This window comes from Notechis scutatus, chromosome 2 (assembly GCF_049901735.1).
Source record: "Notechis scutatus isolate UNSWTSFEM ecotype Mainland chromosome 2, rNotScu1.2, whole genome shotgun sequence".
Lineage (NCBI taxonomy): Eukaryota > Metazoa > Chordata > Lepidosauria > Squamata > Elapidae > Notechis > Notechis scutatus.
This window is the reverse complement of record NC_142010.1, coordinates 110,707,927-110,730,446: the sequence shown is the minus strand read 5'-3', so window position 1 is coordinate 110,730,446 and position 22,520 is coordinate 110,707,927. Positions and strand designations below refer to the sequence as shown.

At 39.3% G+C, this 22,520-nt stretch overlaps 1 protein-coding gene across 7 annotated transcripts in view; it reads right to left on the bottom strand.

The window, feature by feature from the left end:
- FBF1 (Fas binding factor 1) overlaps window positions 1-22,520 on the bottom strand; it is a 42,002-nt gene that overhangs the window by 12,005 nt on the left and 7,477 nt on the right. For 6 of the 7 annotated variants that reach the window (XM_026667492.2, XM_087955773.1, XM_087955770.1 and 3 more), the window contains exons 4-23: window positions 20,530-20,571; window positions 20,001-20,088; window positions 19,603-19,663; window positions 19,368-19,418; window positions 18,605-18,746; window positions 17,458-17,541; window positions 15,325-15,441; window positions 15,103-15,238; window positions 13,416-13,549; window positions 12,055-12,154; window positions 11,542-11,970; window positions 10,952-11,029; window positions 9,412-9,509; window positions 5,452-5,510; window positions 4,290-4,445; window positions 3,172-3,272; window positions 2,023-2,229; window positions 1,706-1,813; window positions 1,038-1,177; window positions 59-177 (exon numbers count right to left, since the gene is read on the bottom strand). In XM_026667492.2, coding sequence (XP_026523277.2) covers window positions 59-177; window positions 1,038-1,177; window positions 1,706-1,813; window positions 2,023-2,229; window positions 3,172-3,272; window positions 4,290-4,445; window positions 5,452-5,510; window positions 9,412-9,509; window positions 10,952-11,029; window positions 11,542-11,970; window positions 12,055-12,154; window positions 13,416-13,549; window positions 15,103-15,238; window positions 15,325-15,441; window positions 17,458-17,541; window positions 18,605-18,746; window positions 19,368-19,418; window positions 19,603-19,663; window positions 20,001-20,088; window positions 20,530-20,571 — 2,450 coding nt within the window. The remainder of the gene's footprint in view (window positions 1-58; window positions 178-1,037; window positions 1,178-1,705; window positions 1,814-2,022; window positions 2,230-3,171; window positions 3,273-4,289; window positions 4,446-5,451; window positions 5,511-9,411; window positions 9,510-10,951; window positions 11,030-11,541; window positions 11,971-12,054; window positions 12,155-13,415; window positions 13,550-15,102; window positions 15,239-15,324; window positions 15,442-17,457; window positions 17,542-18,604; window positions 18,747-19,367; window positions 19,419-19,602; window positions 19,664-20,000; window positions 20,089-20,529; window positions 20,572-22,520) is intronic. The other variant, XM_087955774.1, reaches the window with a different exon arrangement.

Sequence of the window (22,520 nt, the reverse complement as noted above, 5' to 3'; positions counted from 1 at the left end):
TAAAAGTTGCCTTCAATTCTCACATTTCTGCCACCATCAATACCAACCATCAGCTAACCTGTTCCAGAAGGCGGGTTTGCTCGTTTAGTCTGGCCTCCATCTTAGAAATAACCTCTTGTAGCCGGCCTCGTTCATCTTCCATGTCTCTCTGTTGCCAGTTCAAACGGTCTTGCAAAACTTTCAGATTGGGACAAGGAAAGAATTAGCACCTTTTTAAAGCCACAAGAAAAGAATTAGCACCTTTTTAAAGCCACCAGGATGGTAGACATAACTTTTTTGGGTGTGTGTGTATGGAATTCTCAATTTCTTGAACTACGACATCTGCACTGATTTTTTGTCATGATAATCCATGGAGATAAAACAGAAGATGAGGCATTTCTAGAGGAGCACTTACCCTACCCCACCCCTTCCCTCATAATACTCTTACGCTACTCAGCCGTATGATCCACCAGGAGCAGCAGCACACCCGTCCCAGGATAGGGGACGGAATGGGACATTATTAGAAAGGTGGCCCTATCCCTTCAAATGAAGAACGGCTGATAAAATGGTGGTGGAAAGATGTTTCAATGTCTGGAATAACTTCATAGCGACACCATTCTTAAACTATAATCTCTAATACATCAACTGGCACCACATCCAAAATTTGAGTTTGTCTATGCATTGTATCTATATTTCAGTCTTACAAGTCACTTAAATCAGAGTAGAATTTTAGTAATATGAACTGTATTTACTGCACCATGTAATTCCATTTGGCGATTTATATTGTGCTGCTCCACTTCTTGCTATTTTTGTAGCTTAGATTTAAAACTATTTACAATTAAATAAATGTAGTGACATATTAAAACACTATATCCTCTATGAGACTAGAAAATCCATTTATTTATTGACAATACAGACAATAAATAAGATTTTTTCACACTATTTTTATGTTCTCTTTTGTATTGCAATAACATGATTGAAGTAGGCTGCCCAAGAACAAGAGTTGCCCTAGACTAGAGCAAGTTTTATTCGGGTCTCAATCATCAAAAGGAACATACCCCTAAGCTGCTCATCTCTTTGGCGAGCTCCCATCTCAAGACCTTGGTGGGTAGTATGGTGAGTGGCCTCCACCTTACTGGCAAGATCATTCAGGTTGCTGGAGAACTTCTCCATTTGGTCTATAACGCCATTCAAAGACCTGCAGGAGACAAGTAGAGCACCACACTGCCTAGCCATTTCCGTGTTTCTTACTGACTTCTCATAACAAAAGAACGGAAATCAAAAGCTACCTTCAATAACGTATATTTTGTTCCCCTGGATATGTACCAAATCCCTTCCGGGGACCTGGGCTCATGACTCTATTTTTGAGCTGTAGGCTTCTGCAGCTTAGTGACTGATCTGTAGGGTTCTGTATCCAAATTGTCCATATGGCATTTCTGGCCAGTGTTGCTAAAATTATGTATTTGAATCCCTTTTAAAACAGCTTTAAAACCCTTAGTATTTTGCTCAGGCCTCTAGTATGGACTGCACATGTCCACGGATGGAATCATAGGCACTCCTCATCCTTTTTTAAAAAAACAGGAGCACTGTGAACCAGAGAAGCAAACTGCAGAGTTGATTCCACTTAACAAATGTGCACTGACTACCAGATACAACTATTTATGCCCCTTACAACTGAATAAACATTCCAATACTCTAATTCTTTAGCATAATTAGCTCCTGCTACCTGGTGTAAGAAGTGGCACTGGTCACTGCATCAATCTCCTGACTCTTCAGTTGTTTCAACCGTTGTAATTGCTCTTCATGATCCTTGCGCATTTCCAGGATGGACATACTGCAAGAGTCAAAAAGGGCCATAAACAAACACTGTTTCTCCATTTATTTCAGCATAGACATACTGTAAAGCTTGGCTAAATATATAGAGATTCAGATTTGTCAAACAAAACAAGCTTACATGTTTGACTTATGCTTCTGAAAAACATAACATAACCATCCGTTCAAAGTGTAACAAAAAATTTTCCATCATCTTCCCCACAATGTTACCGCTGAAGCTCCCGTAGGCGATCAATTTCCTTGGCCTTTTCCTGCTCTAGCTCAGTCAGTCGACGCTGATGCTGGGCTAACATCTCTGATTTCGCCTCCTCTGCGCTCTGACAGCGAGAAAGGTATTGTGCAACCAACTCCTGGTTTTCTTGCCGGAGACGATCCTCACGCTGATGATACGAGTCCTCAACCACCTTCACACGGGTCCTAGCTCCCCAGTTGGCAGTGTTGGGGAGAGGGAAGAACGCAACGTATTTTTGTGCAGCCGGGAATATTTTCGATTATCAAGTCTACATTTAAAAGGAGCTGGCATGACCTTGGAGCTGGTTTTATGTTTGAAAATTGTGCTCTTCATGTCAGTTTACCCCTATGTTTTCCTTGCCCTTCCCAAAAGTGGTATTATCCAGACGTACGTGAATCACAAGTTCTTTGTCTAAGCTGGCTGTAAATTTCAGGAATTGAGCCTGAATGTATTAAGTTGGTACCAGGTTGGAAAATGCAGATTTTTTTTAAAAAAAAAGGAAAATGCAGATAAAAATAGGAGAAATAACTTTTCATATATATTTTAGGTATATTTTATTTGCTATTTGTCTCTTAATGCTGCAATTTTACAAACTTTCATGTTAGGTTTTCCACTTGCTCCAAAATTTTCATGCTCTGTTTGGGAATGACAAGGAAAGGATATAACAAAGAACCCTGGTCCTAGGAAATAAGACCCAGACAGAATTCCCTAAAATATCCCTGAGAATTTGGAAGCAGGAATTTAAATCAATATAACCTTAGCTCTGAGTAAGATAATACTAAAATTGGGAGTATTTGATAAATGTGCATTCCTCCTAGAATACAATCTCCACCTCAATCTCAAGGATGGGACCTCTTCTAAATAATAAAAAATCTCTCTCAATTCTAAATTATGAGACGATTCTACAAAAATAGCTCTTGTAACAACACACAAATCCCTGCAAACATAGAAACTGCAAGAGTTCCTGCTGATGGGCCTTCCAGTGTTGAGGGGATAGTATTTATATTTAAATGTTGCCTCCAGTTCTTCATGTGGTTCCCACTCCATAATTTTTTCACTTTATATATGTAGTACTAGACATACTTAAATAACCTTTAATAACCTCAAGTGGTTTACCCCATTTCTACCTGTGTGCATTCTCAATAAGTTCCAAATCCTCTTGGTGACGTCGTTGTAGACTTTCCAGCAAGAGTTTCTGCTGGTTCTTCTCCAGTTCAAGTCGTCTTACCTGAAATGTTTTTTAATAGTTATTTTTAAAGCATGTTTAAAGGAAGGAAGGAAGGAAGGAAGGAAGGAAGGAAGGAAGGAAGGAAGGAAGGAAGGAAGGAAGGAAGGAAGGAAGGAAGGAAGGAAGGAAGGAAGGAAGGAAGGAGAGGTAGAAGATCACAATGTAGAATAAACATAACTGTACATAATATTGATAAGAACGATGAAAAGGAGGCAAAACCTGCTCCCTACCTAATCATTCTGATAGAGACAATTAAAACCTCTTCTTGCAGAGAATTGTGAGATAGTTATGTGTAGATACTTGAAAAGAGAATAAGTATATAGTTGTGACCATGCATAGCATTATGTTATGGAAGTGCATGTGAGAACGGGCATCTGATTGTAGGAACAATTACGAGAATGTGATATGTGTGCATGAAAGTCCTGACCTTGTTCTCTATAACCTAACTATTGGAAGAGCTTCTCAATTGTAAGAGTAGCCCCTTTATGAAATAAAATAAAATAAAAATAAAACAACATCCTTGCTAGTCTTCGATATATAAACCAGTGGTATTACAAGCAGACTTCTACCTAACTTTTTATTTCTAAGAGGACCCATTTCTATCTAAAGCATATGAAGAAAGATGCAGGAATTGGATATGTTTACTGAAAAGAAGGACTAAGGGTGACATGATAGAAGCGTTTCAATATCTGAGGGGCTGTCACATAGAAGATTAGATCAACCTATTCTCCAGAGTACCAGAAGGCAAGACAAAAAAACAATGGATGGAAACTAATCAAGGAGAGAACCAGCCTAGAACTAAGGAGAAATGTCCCAATAGTGAGAACAATAAACCAGTGGGACCACTTGCCTCCAGAAGTTGTGGGGTGCTCCAACACTAGAGGTTTTTTAAGAAGAGATTGGACAACCATTAGTCTGAAATGGTATGGGGTTTCCTGTTTGAGCAAGGAGTTAGACTAGAGGACCTCCAAGGTCCCTTCCAATGCTGATATTCTGCTATTTTCACAATGCCCTTACCTGAACCTCAAGCTCAGTGAAGCGAGTCTGGGCACTCAAAAGCTCGGCCTGATAGGTTCCCAGCGTTTCTCGGAGCTGTGCTTGCACTCCCACCATTTTTTTTTCATAGTCAGCATTATTAGGTGAGCTCAGGAGATGGGGCTCCAAGATCAGAGCCTAAAAAAAGAACAAAAAATGTCATAGCTTCAAATATCCAGCACACTTTTTAAAAGAAATTCATCCTTCTCTATTCCACTTTATCGATACCAATTTCATAAAGGTTACTGGAAAACCTGCGCAAAGTTTTGTACTCATGTCACTGGTTTTAGTAAAGGGAACTTGGGTGTGGAGTCTTCCCCAAGTACAACAGCTGTGATACATTTTATACCTTATATAAGATATCTTATACCTCTTATATCTTATCAGATATCTCATACCTTAAAGATACCTTTTTATAAGCAATATAAATAAGGGCTTCAAGACATAAACTGAAGGGCTGTGTAGTGTTTTTCTTTCTGCTTTTTCACAAGCAAAAAAGTGAACGTGTCTGCAGCTCCTTAAACCTAGTGCACCTTTCTCCACACCTGAGATGTAGCTACAAAGGGCAGATGTGCGAGCTTGGGAAAAGAGGGAGATGCTGACTTGATGTGAGTGCCTGCCATTCCAAAGCACCTTCCTCCCTGCAAATCCACAGGGCCATGCATCCCGAATAAACATTCGTAGGAGTAAGTCTTAATTTACATAAAACTAGTCAAAGGGTGAATTATACAAGAAAAAAAAATAGGAATTCCTTTCCCTGGATATTTATTTAACCACAATAGGTAGGTTATTATTTGAAATTATTTAAATCAGGATGCTGTAGAAGTTCCCACCAGGCTAGAAAAAAAATGAGAGCACTGAATATGAATGTATGCTTCAAGTGATCTTTGTAAGTAGAAGGGAAAGAAACCCCTCTAGGTTATTATTTGGGTTTTTTATGTAGCTACTCTAGAACTCAAGGCACTCTGATAATTGGACAGTGCAATCTTCTGGACTAATGTTTCTTCTTCAACATAGGCAAAAAAAAGGGAATACGTTCACAAAGTCCAGGATGCTACAGATAACCAGATGCTAAAGAGATATACTAATTTATCATTCCTGCTGATATTCATTATTTAAAATGAGTGCATTACTCCACACCTACCTGGGAATTAACAGGAACCTTAGTGGTTTCTTGATGTCCTTGTCCAAAGGTTGCAGATGCTGAAATCCAAGCCACAAAAAAAAATCAGATGTAGTAACTAATTTAAGTTTCCTATTGCAGAGAAACTGAATTATAGGGAGAAAATATTGCTATTAAGAGCACATAATACCCACTGTTATTTCTCAGATTTAAGGACTAAGATATTATAGATACCTCTGGACTTCATGCTGTTTCCTGCAATTCCTACATACAGGGGTGGAATTCTACCAATTCATACCTATTTGCTAGAACTGGTTGTTAACATTCTAAGCAGTTCGGAGAACTGGTTGTTAGAAGAAATTACTGGCCTAATCCTGTAAGGAAAGTAGGAAGGAAACATTCTGGTGTTGCTTACAGAAACTGCCTCTCTGTTAACCCTTATTATGTTCTTGGCAGGACTAGACTTCCTGTCTCAGGAACTTCTCTGGAGTTTTTTTCCCCTCCTTTGCTGGTACTTTGCTTCTGTGGAGTGACCATTCAAAGTTACAATGGCACTGGAAAAAGTGACTTATGACCATTTTTCACACTTACGACTGTTGCAGCATCCCCAGTCATGAGGCCAGGCAAGGAGATGCGTGCCTCAATGTGAGTGATATTGAGTTGGTCACACCCAGCCAATAATATGACCACCAAGCCACGCCCACCAACTTAGCCACGCCCACAGAACCGGTTGTTAAAAAAATTGAATCCCATCCCTGCCTACATAGCAACCACTGTGTCTTGTATCCTGTAATTAACTTGCATTTTTGGATTAACGCCTAAAAGAGAGGCTGCTTAGACAAGCTAGCTCTTCCTGTTTATTCTTGCAGAGTTGTGAGATAACAGGGAAGAAAGGTGAATTGGAGATAGCTCTACTAAAAATGGAGCCAATAGAGCAGCTTTTTAATTCCTCCCTGGATAAGGAAAAGATTTGAGATCGCCCACAGGTGCTCCAGATAGTTGCACTTTGCAAGGAGACTGCAAGACTGTACTCTGAGGCAGTTTTAGAGCTCTGGGAGCCAGGGAATAGACATTCAGCCCTCAAAAAGACTCTGGATTCGCATACTTGTTTTCTATTCACCTTTTCAAATTGCTTGTTAATTGCTTTTCAGCTATTAGGAATCTTTGGAACATCAAGTCTGCGAACATTGGGGGAATCTCCTTCAATCCTTAGCAAAACAAATTTCAAGTACAAGTTTAAGGATGGATTTTTTTTTAATAAATACCATAGCAAAAGATTGAATTGAACTTTGCTTTTGGAAAGATACAAATAGACCAAAAGTCCAGATGGATTTGATTTTGCACTTAATTATAAGAATCCTTCCCATGGGAAAATGTTTTTCTTTTGAATTCTTTAAAAAAAAACCACAGGGGTAGGACACTAGAAGGAACTAAAGATTTCAATTAAAAGGAAAAGGCTTAGTTTTAACTTACCTATACAGAATGGAGTAAAATATTTTAACATTGGACGTAATGGACATTTTTGAACAAGAGTATTTGCCTCTATAAGTAGACTATCTTTAAAGAAAGACCACAGTTGTAATACAGTTGTTAAGTGAATCTGGCTTCCTCATTGACTTTGCTTTTCAGAAGATCACAAAAAGTGACCACATTGAACATTGCACATCATACAAACATGCCAGCTGCCAAGCATCCAAATTTTGATCATGTGAGTATGTGGATGCTGCAGTGGTTGCAAGTTTGAAAAACAGTGATAAGCCACTTTTTTCACTGCTACTGTAACTTTGAACAGTCACTAAATAAATGGCTGTAAATTGAGGACTACCTACACTTGATCAAGATTAAAATAGATATCTGCTAGCCCTTGATAGACTTCTGTTGACATCAAGACTGAAATGACAAGGCTTTAAAGATTTGATTATAGCTAAGAGATGGGAAGAAGAGATTATTTATTTATTTTCTTTACTATATTTTTATTTTTCTACTTGTCCTTTTTCTGCATCTTCTACTTTTTCTTTACATTCTTTTATTTTTGGAGACATGTATTGGTTTTTTATCACTGTAATTATAATTATATATATTTAAAATAGAATTACTATGAAAAGTTGTGAGATCACAAACTTCCTGCTCTAAGTCCAATTAGATAATTATTTCTTCTTTTGTCTTAGCTATCTTGCTCCATGCAAGATAGACACTTAAAACCCTCATGAATATGTAACCTTTCCTTGCTGGTGTCTAAAATAAGTAATTTAGAGGAAGGGAAAAGTTGAACGGCTACCGAAGACCTGCTCAGTAAACACTTTCTGAATTAATTCCATGGAATTTCCTCCCTACTGCTTTGGCTCCCCACTGGAACTAGAGAGGAAAGCTCTGTGATGCTGTAAACATAGGGATCTTGTTAATAAACATTTAATAATTATAGGCATCCTGGCATCTTTTCCTGTATACAGTGTACACCCTCTTCGATATTCAACCTGCAAGTTCTTAATTAGCTGGTAATGTATGCATGGAATGGAGAAGAGAACTTAACAGAGGAGTAACAGATGGAAGGAACAAAAAATTACTGTTCTCTTGAATTGCAGAGCTGGGAAGGGGGAAATCAATATACCAACCATGGACCTTCTCATTCCATCTTTCAATCGTGGACCAACTAAGATTGAGCAACCTATTTGGCAGCAAGTCAACAATAACAAAGGCTATATTTTGTAAAGCCAAGCTCTCAAATAAGAGATGCATCAATCGTCCAACATGCTTAACACATCTCTTTTGCTTAAATGCTACTACAGGCAGTTCTTGGCTTACGACAGCAATTGAGCCCAACATTTCTGTTGTTAAGTGAGACATTTGTTAAATGAGTTTTGCCCCATTTTATGACCTTTCTTGCAATAGTTGTTAAATGAATCATTGCAGTTGCTAAGTTGGCAACACGGCTGTTAAGTGAATCTGGCTTCCCCAGTGACTTTCCCTGTCAGAAGGTCGCCAAAAGTGATCACAGGACCCTTGGGACACAAAACAACTGTCATAAATATGAACCAGTGGCAAAGCATCTGATTTTTGATCCCATGGGATCATGAGGATGCTGCAAAGGTCGTAACTCTGAAAAACTCGCAAGTCACATTTTTAGTGCTGTTGTAACTTTGAACGGTCACTAAAATCAACTGTTGTAAGTTGAGGATTACCTGTACATCAATACATTTTTAAAGAGGCTGTAAGATTTGCTCTGATCCCTTCAGCAACATCACTGGATCATAGCTCCACTTCCTGCAGCTCTCAAAAAGCCTGGAGTCTGACTCTTGGCGGTATCAAAAACTCCCCTTGCCTGCTATACTGAACCAAGAATGTCTTCCAAAGTCTTTCTAAAAGCAGGAAGAAATGAAGATTACTGGAAAGGCCAGATGCAATAGTAGAGTGTCACACCCTGAATGACAGAGATGTAAAGGAATGGCAGGAATGGGTCTGAGGTAAATCTAAAGCAGAGATATGTATTTGAGCCAAGAGACATTATATTAAATGAGGCTCTGTTCCAGTAAGAGGGAATGGAGGATTAATAAATATGATTTAATTGCAAATGTAATCTAGTTCCCCTGTGTTTAAATCATGTTTCATATAAATGTGTAATTTGTTAGAGAGAATTTAGGGACTAAACTTAAGGTTTTCAGGAGCTGTGTAGTGGGAGAGTGGAATAGTCCAAAGGAAACTGATTAGTAACAAAGAAAGAAATAAAATCAGGATGTTTGCATCTCACTCTGTAACAGAACGTAACAATACTCCTACTGTGTTACTTTGGGCAGCCCAAGCTTGAAATATTTCTACCATTGTTTCCCCCCGCCCCTGCAATGAAAATTAAGCAGTTTGCTTGTAAACAAGCCTGTAGAACAGACGCAACTTATAACATTTTTAGATGCCTTGTCTGTCAATGACAATGCTGCTATAATGTGAATGTGCATTTATTGGATAGCCTGGCTAGAGTTTGAATCTTACCTCTTGAAATGGTATCTCCAAAGGGAGTCCCTTTCCTGGAATCAGATGGAAAAGCAGGGGCACTTTGTTCCTGGGATCTTTCCCAAGGAACGAAAGACCTGAAACAAGCAGAGGCTGGTAAGGTTAATAATTAGACAGGAATAAAATGCAGTTTTCTCATTTTTGGAATAAGGGCTGTGAAAATAACCCTTCGAAGGCAATGAAAATAAGGTAGCCGGCAAGTGGTAGAGTCCCCTATGATTTTGGTGCCAGAGTTTTAGGTAAAGAAGGGAAGGGTGATGGGTAAATAATGACTGATTTAGCCAAATGTCTGATAAGAATCTGATCCAGCATTCCGTTTCATCCATTTGATCAGTATTTCCCAACCTCGGCAATTTTAAGATGAGTGTACCTTCAGGTAGTCCTTGACTTACAACAGTTCATTTAGTGACCGTTCAAAGTCACTGGAAAAAGTGACTTAGGACCATATTTCACACTTATGATCGATGCAGTATCCCCATGATCATGTGATTTACATTCGGAAGCTTGACAACTGACTCACATGTGTGACGGTTGCAATGTCCTGGCCTCATGTGACCCCCCTTTGCGACCTTCTGACAAGCAAAGTCAACGGGGAGACCGGATTCACTTAACAATCGTGTGACTAATTTAAGAACTGCAGTGATTCGCTTAACAAATGTGGCAAGAAAAATCGTAAAAGGGAGCAAAACTCACTTAAGAGATTTCTCACTTAACATAAATGTTGGGCTCTATTGTGGCCGTAAGTTGAGCATTACCTGTACTTTAATGCCCAGTATTCCCTAATTCCCTTCTACCACTATGCTGCAGAATTCTGGGAGTTGGAAGTCCACACATTTTCAAGTTACTGTTGTGGCCTGCCAGCGGCCAGCAGAGCTGGTGGCAGACTCAGATAGTCAGGAGGTTGGGGAGGAACATGGGCCAGCCCTGGCATCTGGGGAAGGCTCTGACGGGTACTTTACGTCAGAGGCAGAGATGGGGCCAGGGCCGTCTGACATTTATCAGCTGTCTTCGGAGTCAGAGATCAGTGGGGCAGAAGAGCAGCTGGAGCCTGTTCCTAGTGTGTGCATGCGCAGAGCTGCCAGGAGAAGAGTACAGTTGAGGAACAAAGGTCGACTCAGGAGTAAAGGCTCAGGTGGATGGTGAATGGCTCCTCCCATAGGGAATAAAGAGGAGCGAAAAGAGGAGTGGTGTTTGCAGGAGACAATTAGTTCAATTCATTAGGGTAAAGATTTGTTCCTGACTTCTTGCCAAGTAATAGCTGCTACAGCGTTGCCAGGCTAATTTGGAAGATATCAGCCTGGCAACTCTCCAAGCCTAATAAAGGTCTGTAGTTGTGAAATCTCAGGAAAGACTGTTTTCCAGGACTTTGCTGGAGAGTTTTATTTAACCTAAATAAAAAGGGGTTTTATCGGGACAAGGAGTCTGTTTCATGATCTTGGGAAGCCTAGGTCAGAATAGTTGTTGAGATTGAGAAACCCCAAATCAGATGCCTTTGAAAAACTATCATGCAAGTTCTTACTCCAATTGTTCCAATCTGGCAGGTTTATCTGATGTGGCAGCAGATCGATGTTGTTCTTGAGTGGAGATTACCTGCTGGCTGATAAAAAAGAGAACAAAAATGTGAATTCAAACTTTCATGTGTTAATTAAAGCAAAGATCTTGCTACCTTGAATGGGAATTGCAAAAATCAGTCTAAAACATACGGAGAGCACCAGGATTTGGGAATCTGCATTAAAGAAACTACTTTCTTACTCCTTCAGTATAAGCTACAAGACTTGTCATGAAGGAGGACTACACATCAAACACTGATGGTTGATTTCCCTTAAGTACCCACATGGAATATACAACTTGATACCTTGTCTATGGAGATTCTCAGTCATCCAGGTCATGGTTGTCCCAAAGGTGCTTTTCCAAGAGGCAACTGGAGTTTCTGGTTTTTTTTCTGAAGATGCTTTGCTTCTCATCCAAGAAGCTTCTTCAGCTCTGAAGAGCTGAAGAAGCTTCTTGGATGAGAAGCAAAACGTCTTCAAAGAAAAACCAGAAAGTGCAGTTGCCTCTTGAAAAAGCACCTTTGGGACAACTTGATATATTGAATTTATCTACTCTTACCTGGTGAGATGATCCCCATGTGTCTGAACATCTAAGGATCCAGATCTCTTTCTCATTTTCTCCCATGCTTGAGATTTTTTTTGAGACAATACATTATTCAGCCAGCTATCACCATCATCTTCAGCTGGTTCTTTCTTCTGAATGACTTCTTCAGTAACTTGTTTGGTGGTCAAAGGACTCTGGAGAGTGGTAGGAGGAGGAGGGGGATCCTTAGCTTCTGAAGGAAATGATGGCATATCCAGCGTGGTTCCTCTTGCGCTGCTTTTGCTAGGTTCTTTGAGTGGGGATGACGGTAGCAAGTCACTATCTTCATCTTTCAGTCCTAGCCAGTCAGCCCCAGACTTGCTGCGTATGGGACTGTTAGATGCTGAGGGGAAAGGCTTCGATCTCTCTTCTGTTTTCAGGTCACTGAGGTTCTCAGAGGAAAACCTACAGGAGTTTTTTCAAATGAAAATAATTTTAATGGCAGCCTTACGGGGATCAAAATCAAAAGGTAATCTAGCCTACTACTACCTGACAGACTGCCGTCTCGACTTCCGTCCCTCTGGAGTTGAGGCCATCGTAGGTTGGTAGGCGCCAAAGGTGAAGTCATCTCCCAGAGCATCTTCCTTATCTGTACAATGGCATTAGGATATATTTAAAAAAAAACACTTTCATGCAAATTTCATGTAAATTTTAGAGTCTCCAGACTGAAGCTCAAACATAGGTCAAAACAGAAGATAAAATATAATGTGGAGATTGTAGATCTAATTCTTAAATTCTTAAATAAGGAAATAAAAAGAAGAGCTCATGGATTTTGGATAAAACGTCAATTTTTATGGAAACATTTCCAGGTAGGATTAGAGATCTCTAAAATATTGGAGGTCCAACCCAGACTTAAAATTTTTAGTAGAAGATAATTTCTTATTCATAAGCTAAACTTGTGCCTTGAGGGCTTGGAAATCATAAATGAAAAAACATGACATTCAAATAAACAAATGAATCTTAGGATTTCCAATTATTTTAAAAGGCTAAATTCATGAGGGTAATCTTTCAGACAGAATCAGATCTTCTGCCTTGTGTAATGTAGCTGGAGAACACCTAGGCTTTACGCTAAGTAAAATCTACTATTAAAGACTTACAAGATAGTTAGTGCATTACTTAAGCCTTTTACTTATGTCACAGACATTATATAGAAGCAGATTACCAGGTTTGTTCAACCACATCCCTTAGGGCAGGGGTCCCCAATCTCTGGTCCCTGGACTGGCACTGGTCCGTGGCATGCCAGAAACCAGTGTGCACAAACAAGCGAAGCCTCATCCATGGGATGCAGGCAGCATACAAAACCACGCCCACCTCCGATCCGTGGAAAAATCTCTCTTTGTAGAACCTGGTCCCTGGTCCCAAAAGATTGGGGACCACTGCCTTATGGCAATTTCTAGAAGTAGAAATGCATATCCAGAAAATAGATCTTTCAATGCCAACTATGCAAGACATAAGCAAAACTAAACCCATAAGGTCCTGCCTTGGGTAGGGAATTGGGCTAGAAGACCTCCAACGTCCCTTCTAGCCCTAGATTCTATTTTTATTTCAGATTCAGAGAACAATTCATTTTAGAAGTTCTCTAGAAAACCCTCCGAAGATTGGGAATTTTTTTAAAAAAAAACCACCAAGGGAAAAAGGACAAAACACAGAAATATATTTTCAATCTGAACCAAGGAGAAATTCTTCAATGTTCTTGATAGAACATTGTAAAGGTAATAATTTCCTTCTTTTTTTTTTTTTCAAACAACAGACACTCCTTCAGGTTTCTTATGCAGATAAATAATACCATAAATATTTCAATAAAAAAGTAAAAGTATTGTTTGTAGGATAGTGGTCCCTATCACTCTTACCTGTCTGCTTCTGATATTTCTTATCCAGCTTGAACTCCTTCGGTTCCCCTGTGCTTGGTCGCTCTAGCAGTTTTTTTCCTGTTCCTAGACCCAGCAACTCACCTTGCCTTGCTCGCGCAGGACGAGATTCTTTTCTTTAATAAAAAAAAAACCATAACCAAACTCTGTTACGAATGAAAGAAACTGAAGATGACAGAAAGAGAATGACTTTTCTCAGGATTTCTACGTTGTATCCCAGCTTTTACTTCATGGCTGACAAACCGCAGACTGAAAACTCAGTAGGTGGTTTCTGCTTAATGCTAAGAAACTAGAATACTTGGTGACAGTTTCCAGAAATCCCTAAAAGTCTGTCATGATCCCACTAATACCAAGTTAAGAGGTTAGATGTAATCTACAGACTATACTGGGAAATTGTATTCTCTTTCCTCTTAAGTAGGTGTCAAGCCCTAAATTGACATATGTGTAGCCATTTTGGTTAGGTTTAGTATATAGTATATATTCTTTTTCTTACTTTCTCTTTGGGAATCATGGGGGAAGAATTTCACATTCCTAAGGGGGGAGGAGTGGAGATAGAGAGAGTTGTTTAGGCTAGGTGATTCTTCCCGTGGGAAAATGAGCAGACCATGTTCAGGCCCCTTGAAGTGTAGATTTATGACATCAAGCAATGTTGAATTACTTCTATTGGAGAATGTGACTTTTGGGGGTTGTTTCTAACTTCTAATATTGTGGGGTAATTCCGGGTTGTGTCAGATCCAGAATTACCATGGACTTTGCCAATTTGATGCTTCCCTAAATAAAAGAAATTGTCTTGGAAGATGGACTTTGTTCTTTTCTTTTTAAATGGATTTCATCACTTGGAAACCTGACAGTAGGACTGATCAATGGCATTGTTTGGGATATAGGTCATATATGACCTTAATTGGAACTGGCAACTCTATTGCTCATCAGAAGCCAGCCGGGAAAGGCATGAATGGTGATCATGTGACCACGGGATGCTGTGACTTTCATAAATGTGTGACGGTTGCCAAGAGCCCAAACGGTAACTACAAAGTGACTGCAAAGATGCTTGGGATGGTAGCATATAAAGGACCAGTTACAACTCACTTTTTTCAGCACCGTTATAACTTTGAACAGTCTCTAAACAAATGGTTGTTAAGTGATATAATCAACAATTGGGATTTTCTTAAGAAAGTCGGTTAATTCTTAATTAATTGGTCCTTCTGTTATACTACAGATAGTACAATAAAACCAATGGTGATAGTATGAATTTGCTCATAATTCATTCAATGTCTTCATTCATCTGACCTTCATATGAATGGAAATGCAGTTGCTAGATTTTCCAGGCTTATGCTCATGTCAATTAGAGAAAGATATTTAATTTACTCCTACTGTGAAACTACTGTAGCATTTTGCATATCCAAAGAAAGATATTAGTAGTTCATTTTATTTTATTATTTGTTAAATTTATACGACTACCGCACACAAAGTGATTTTGGATGGCGTACAATAAAACTAACATTTAAAAATGTTTTACAAAACATTTTGAACAGACCCCTTATATTTTCAATACATGCTTTCCTTTTCTACCTACAATGCATTTAAGGTGGTTAACAATTAAAAAAAAACCATTTCATTTAAAGCTCATTAAATAGAGGCAAATTCTAATTAATCTACTGTCTAAACTTACTCTTCATTCCTCCTGCCAGATTTCACTTCTGCCTTCGAGGCTTCACCAAACCCCACAGCCTCCATAAGATCATCTCCATCATCTTCAAACGTTAATTCCTCTTGTTTTTGCTCAGGAGCAATACCATGACCATGAACTGTAGACAGAGATACATGGACACGTTTTCCAGTTTGTGGAAGCCAAAGAAGCCTCAAGCAACACAGTTCTGGAACCATATTTTACCTTTCTCACTAGGGGTCCTGCTGATTTCTGGAGTAGTTTTGGTGAGGGAGGAATGTGTTTTCTTCACGGGAGTTTCTTCATCATCAGACAGAAGGCCAGCCAAAGGATCATCTATATCTAGAAAAAGGACATATCTATGAACTTCAAGAGAGCAGTAATTTCAAAACAAGGAGAGCTGAAGAAAATGAAAAGAACTGCTGTACGATTAGGAGATTTTATAGTCCAAAAATTAGGCCCAAATTCAAACCATCTTGAGGGTTAACTCAGCACAACAATCCTAGGAGACTTATACATTAAAACAACCAACAAGTTTAAGGAAGCTACCACAAAATGATTTTTAGTAAAATACAGGCAGTCCTTCTTTAACATTTGTAATTGGGGCAGGAAGTTCTGTTGCTAAGCAATGCAGGTGTAAAGTGTGATGTCACATGACCGCATTGCCTAGCAACAAAAATCTTGGCACTTCCTATCGCCATCGAGGATCACGGGTTGTTAAGCAAGGACCTCCTCGCCACTTCCTGCCGGCTTCCAACAAGCAAACGCAGAGGGGAAATTGGCAGGAAATTTTAAATCTTAAGGAAACAAGCTAGGGTGCCGGCAAGTTGAAGGGCTGATGTGGCAGGGTATGAGTGTAGTTTGGTGTGTCTGTTGCAGAAGCGGGAAGATGGCACAACACAAGCCTGGTGAAATTGGGGGTGATGGCTGCAGAGTGCAGGACTTTGGTGGGGTCTTTGGATGGCTGCTGCAGGGGTATGGGAAAGACTGGTGAGGTGCAGCAGGAGCATAGCTGGGTCCCTGGGAATGGCTGCGGAAGGGCAGGGAAGACTCACTCCCAAATGCCCAGATAGCAGTCATGTGACTGCAGGGCAGCTGATATGATTTGATGACTGGTCTATAACTACTACTCGTTATAGTTCACATAGTTGCTGAACAAGTAAGTCACTGCCCAAAAACTATCTGCAATGTAACAAAATAAAATTCAGGTTTTCTTTTTCTCCCTACAGGTAGTCCTCGCCCTACAACACTTCATTTAGGGACTGTTTGAAGTTACAACAGCACTGGAAAAAAAGTGACTTATGGCCATTTTTCACACTTAACAACCATTTGCAGCCTCCCTATGGTCACATGATCAAAATCCAAATGCTTGGCAACTGGAGATCATGATTTTAGACACAATTTATCCTACCCTTCTGCAAAAGATGTTAAGGCAAAGTACACATTCTTCTTGCTTTCACCTTCATGAGAAAATCACCAATTATCATCAACATATGCTCGAAGGTCAGAAGCAGGGTGCACCTTTAATTTGCAACCAGGGTGGACAACCTGTGGTTTTCTGTTTTCCAGAATACAGTACAGGTAGTCCTCGACTTACGACCACAATTGAGCCCGAAATTTCTGTTGCTAAGGGAAGCATTTGTTAAGTGAGTTTTACCCCATTTTACAACCTTTCTTGCCACGGTTGCTAAGTGAATCACTGCAGTTGTTAAAATTAGTAACACAGCTATTAAGGGAATCTGGCCACTCCACTGACTTTGCTTGTTGGAAGGTTGCAAAAGGGGATCACATGACCACCACCCCCCGGGCACTGCAATTGTCACTGCATGAGTCAGTTGCCAAAGGTCTGAATTTAGATCATGGGGATGCTGCAATGGTTGCAAGTGTGAAAAATGGTCATAAGTCACTTTTTTCAGTGCTATTGTGGCTTCAAACGGTCACTAAATGAATGGCTGTAAGTTGAGGACTACCTCTACTGCTCCTGTGCTACATAGCATCTGTGCATGGATGTGCTTCGCTTTGTGTATAGGGGGAGCATTTCAGAAAGGGAGAGAGTGAAGGGGGAGATTTTATGGTCTGCAGCATATTGAATAGAGGGGAAAAAGAATAAAATGAAGAACGAACAGAATCAATATGTGAGTTATAATTCAACATATTTAGAAAGCACCCACTCAGAGAATGTTTGTGTTAGGGTAATATTATCGATGCTTTCTGAATTTAATAGATATTAAGAGCAACAAAAGTTCAGAGTTGGATTGATTGGTCAGATATAAATATTGCCACATAAAGGTCTGGTGTTTTCAAATTCACTTTGTGTTCAAAATTAAATTTAAAAATATATTCTACTCAAACTCCTACCTTCAAGGGAGAACCGTTGTTTCAGTGGTTTGGAAGCAGAGAGAACGGAACCAAGATCCTTACTGACTTCACCTGCAGAGTCTCCTGAATATAAAGATTGTAGGTTTTTTAAAAAAAAGAAATAAAAATAAAGGCATAGTAGATATTTTCTTCAAATTTCAGGTCTTATATAGCAAGAAGCCCTGAATAAATCTTTCTGATTTAAAGAACAGCTGATTTAATTGGAGAGTTATAAACTGTATAAAGGAACTCAATACCTTCCAGATATTTTATAGTACCCATAATTCCAAGCTGCCATGGCCAATGGAGTTCAACACAAAGTTGGTAAGGCAGATCTGAAGAATTCACAATGTTCCGGGACAGGGGTATCAAGCTCAAGGTCTGTGGGCCGCATCTGGCCCGGGGTGCTTAAATCCAGCCCACAGAGCTGGCCTGGAAATATCAAGTACCTCTGGCAGCTAAAACAGGCTGTGGAGGCACCCCCTACCTCATTTTCACCCTCTATGGCCTCCTGCAGCACTCTGCCAGCTGAAACTGGGCCAAAAACAGGCTGAAAAAGGACCCAAACAGGCTGAAAAGGACCCCCTAAATGGGCTGAATGCAGCCAAAAAACAGGCTGAAAAAGGCCCCAAACAGGCCCAAAAGGCCCCCCAATGGGCTGAAAACGGCCGAAAAACAGGCCAAAAATGGGCCATGTGGCCCACTGGTAGAGTGCTGCAGGAGGCATCCGTCCTCCTAGCCAGGCCTTTCTGTTGAAGGTCACCATCTTTTTGCCAGGTATAGCACAGAAGTGACTTCTAAATGTCAAGAGCCCTTAGCAGTCTAGTAGGAGACAACAAAGTGATGTTATTCACTTTTGTCTGGTTTATATCCAGATTTTGCCCAGTATGGTGAGCTTTAAGGTCTTCCCATTTTAGTTTCACAATGCGATTTGGGTTTTATGCATTAGTGTTGAGTGAATGAGGATAAAATGTTTGTCACAGACAAGGACAAAAATGTTATTGAGGACAAAAAGATGGAAAAAGAACTACCACTAAAAATACCTATTTTAATAGTTCAGTTTGGAAATGGTGTCTATACATTAACAATTGTGTCCCAAGGCATCACAGTCATTCTGAAAAATGATTCAAAAGGTGAGAACACTCACCTCTTTCTATGTTGGTTGTTGTCTTAGTTTTTGCTGCCTTGGCTAAAGGCTCTGCTGTTCCTACACTTTTAACAGTTTTCTGAGGAGGCTTTGTGTTTGTTTTCTTTATGCCCAAAATATCAGCTTCCATCTCATCCATATCCTAACCAGAGAGAAAACAATATATCGATGTTTTGTGTATGGTAGTTTGTGATTTAACAATAGCTCACTAAACACGTCAGAAATATGTTAAGGGTCTGGCTTTCTGATGAATAAAATGATCATGGCTTCTTTGCACAAGACAGTTTGTACTGTGTCCATTTTTAACTGCATATCTTTTGCACCCCTGTTGACTGGTTCAAAAACTTGAGACAGACACAAAGTTAAACTAAAAACATTTCAGCAAACAAATAAATAGTGCCTTATTCACAAAACATGCTATGAAAGAGCTGTGCTCATTATACTAGCAAATCATGGTTTCCTATCCCATCTCACTCCTACCTCCCATTTGCACATTATGCTAAACCAGGGGTCTTCAAACGTGACCGCTTTAAGACTTGTGGATTTCAACTCCCAGAATTCCTCCTCCAGTCATGTTAGCTCAGGAATTCTGGAGTTGAAGTCCACAAGTCTTAAACTTGTCAAGTTTGAAGACTCTTGTGCTAAAATAAAAAGAAACCAACTATTTCTTGATGAGTGCACTCAGCTTTTTTTTGCATCATGTGCAAGACACAGTAAATTTGGTTTTTTTTTAATATATTGCAATATATATTCTTTAGTTTACCTTCAAGGTCTCTAGAATAGCTTCTGGATCCACATCTGAGATATCAGGCTCCTGAGAAATGAACAAATAAATACTAGACGAGGCTTCAATGGAAAAATATCAAATCATTCAAGACAATAATCTGGGTGTACAGAGCAGAATTCATCACTCATCATTTCTAGCTACAACTGAATCCATCCTGTATTTTCAGGCAAGGTTTACTAGACAAAGAACCTGGATTGTTATATATTCTCACTTCTGCATCTGCCCCTTCCTCCACAGCCATTTTGTTAAAGAAATCATCATCCAGAAGGCCCCTGAAAATACAGAAGAAAAGAGTGAGGGGAAGAATGGATCCTACCGCAAACAGCACTTGTTACAGGTTTTACCAAAAGTCCTTAGATCACTCAGACATTTTAACCAAAGTAGAGTTTCCAAAATTCATTGCAATTTAGAAGATTTTTTTTAATAATGAAGCTTAAGGAAAGGTCCATCAATATATGCAGTTCACAGCAAGAAATATTAAAGAGGAGAGGGAAACAATAAGGGAAACAATAACAATGATAATGGTAATAGGTTCAAGAGGCTCTGTTAGTCAGTCTCACTGTCATTCCATACTCTGAACATGCTCAGTATCAAAGTATAAGTACATACTTTCTGCTGGCCTGTGGCGCAATTTCTCTGGCTTTTCCATCAGTGCTGCCAAATGAGGTGGGTTTGCCCGAATTAACAGGAATATCATCTTAAAACAAGAGATATGTAGAAATGTAAGTACAGGTTGAATGCTGGATATATTTTGTGTTTTGACATTTTTAAATGTTATAACAAGCTACCCAATGTTATAGTGCATGAGGCGCAAGTGGCCATATAAATCTTTTAAATAAATCAACATATTATAACTTCCTAGCCATGCTGATTGGAGCTGTATGGAACAGAAACCTCCAAATTAGAGATGGAATTGGATTTTATACCTCTTGTACAATGTTATTTGTGAAAACAGCCAAGACGGAAGAAGTCATTACCAAAAGACAGAATTCCTCTGATAAAATCATTATAGAAACGGCATGCTTCCCAGTAGCCTCCACCCACACTCTAAAGGGGAAGGGGAAGGCATGTGGAGCAGAACATTTGAAACTATTTCTTAATTCACAAGTTTCTATTATATTTTTTTCTTCTACTTTACCATCATCACCAAGGAGATCACCAAGGACATCATCAATGGAACCTAAAACAAACCAGATAGAGGAATGAGTAGAAAATTCTGGGATAGCTGAAGCAAATTCAAGACTATATCTTCAAGGAAGAACCCCATTCAGCAGTTGTGAATAACAAAAATAAAGTCAAGTCTACATGGACATCACATAGAGGTAATGGAGCCAAATAATGTGACTGTAGAATATGTTACAGAATGTTCTGAAAAGCTGGTTCCAATTGGATTCGTCAAGGAAGTGCTGAAAAGCAAGATCCTCATAAGGAAGTGGTGTCCTAGAGAGCATACATTTTTCAGTGTTCCCAAATCAATGACATGGGGCTCCTGGAAATCTGATGATCAGCTCATAAACTATCAGAGGATTCAATCAGAAATCAGAAGGTTTGCATGGATGCAATGTGACATCCTAAAATATGGGTGTCCCAACTTTTTGCTAGCCTGGGCCGCACTTGAGTGAAGAGGAATTGTCTTGGGTCACATATGAACTATATAATACAGTTAATGTATTTAAATAACAAACTTGCTCTAATTTTACATATTTTTATTATATCTTGTGGGGCCGCATTATTAGCTCTCCAGAGCCGCATGTGGCCCACAAGCCGCAGGTTGGACATGCCTATCCTAGAGCATGAACAAAAATATAATAACATCTTCCCAAGACAAGAAGGTATAGAAAAGACATCTGGGAATCTCCATATTTGAGAAATGACGAATCAAAGAAAACATGAAGCAGTTGGGACACAACGTAAAGCTTTTCTCTCAATTTTTCCAGCTAAGAATACTTGACCAAAGAAAGAAAGAAACCCCACATATGGAACGTGGGATCAAGCCATCTTCCCTAGCATACCACATCCGTTTAGATTAGCTACCCAATGTTATGATGAAGAATGAGTGATTAATCACACTTTGTCAAATTTTGTTCCTTCTGATTCACTTCTCCTGTAACAGTAAAATAGTAGTATAGCATATGTGGGAGTTTTTCTTTAATAACTGGCTTGCCTCAAATCCACAGAGCAGATTGCTTTATTTTTAGAATGAAACCAATTAAAGATTTCCAGTTAATTTAATATATTTTAGACATTCAGTGTCAACCCAAGCTGAGCTCATACGCACTCTATGTTATCATTTATTTTAGCTACAGCAGTTAAAATCCATAAATATCTGGATATATAGACACCATTCCCAAATTACCATGGTTAGGTCTACATCAAAATAATACCAGATAAACCAAAGTATGCTTTAACAATATTTGACCCAGTTATAATATTGTCTTCATGTTCCTTTTTAATCAGGGTTTGGAATGGGTTGACCAAAACACAGTTGTGATGCAAGCTGGAATTATGCAAGTTATGATATGGAAGCACTGTCAAATGCAAAACATGCCTCTCAGTGAGCCACTATGTCTGCAGTTTCTTTTTCAACTCTCTTGCTTTATGCCACTTACTTAAAACGATAGGATGCCATTCAAATCAAAACTTTTATAACAAAGCATATATAACAGAAAACATTTTCTTTTGTACTTTTGAGTCAGTCTCCAGTCAGTACAGATAGTCCTCGACTTACGACCCCAATTGAGCCCAAAATTTCTGTTGCTAAGCGAGATAGTTAAATGAGTTTTGCCCCATTTTATGACTATTCTTGCCATAATTGTTAAGGGAATCACCACAGTTGTTCAGTTACTAACACAACTGTTAAGTGAATATGGCTTCCCTATTGACTTCCTTTGTCAGAAGGTTGCAAAAGGTGATCACATGACCCCAGGACCATGCAACCATCAGTCAGTTGCCAAGCATCTGAATTTTGATCACATGACCTTGGGCAAGCTGCAACGGATCGTAAGTGTGAAAAATGGTCATAAGTCACTTTTCCAGTGCTATTGTAACTTTGAATAGACACTAAATGAACTGTTGTAAGGACTACCTGTGTAGTTTTCGTGGCAGCATTTTGGGAAGTGATTTGCCTTT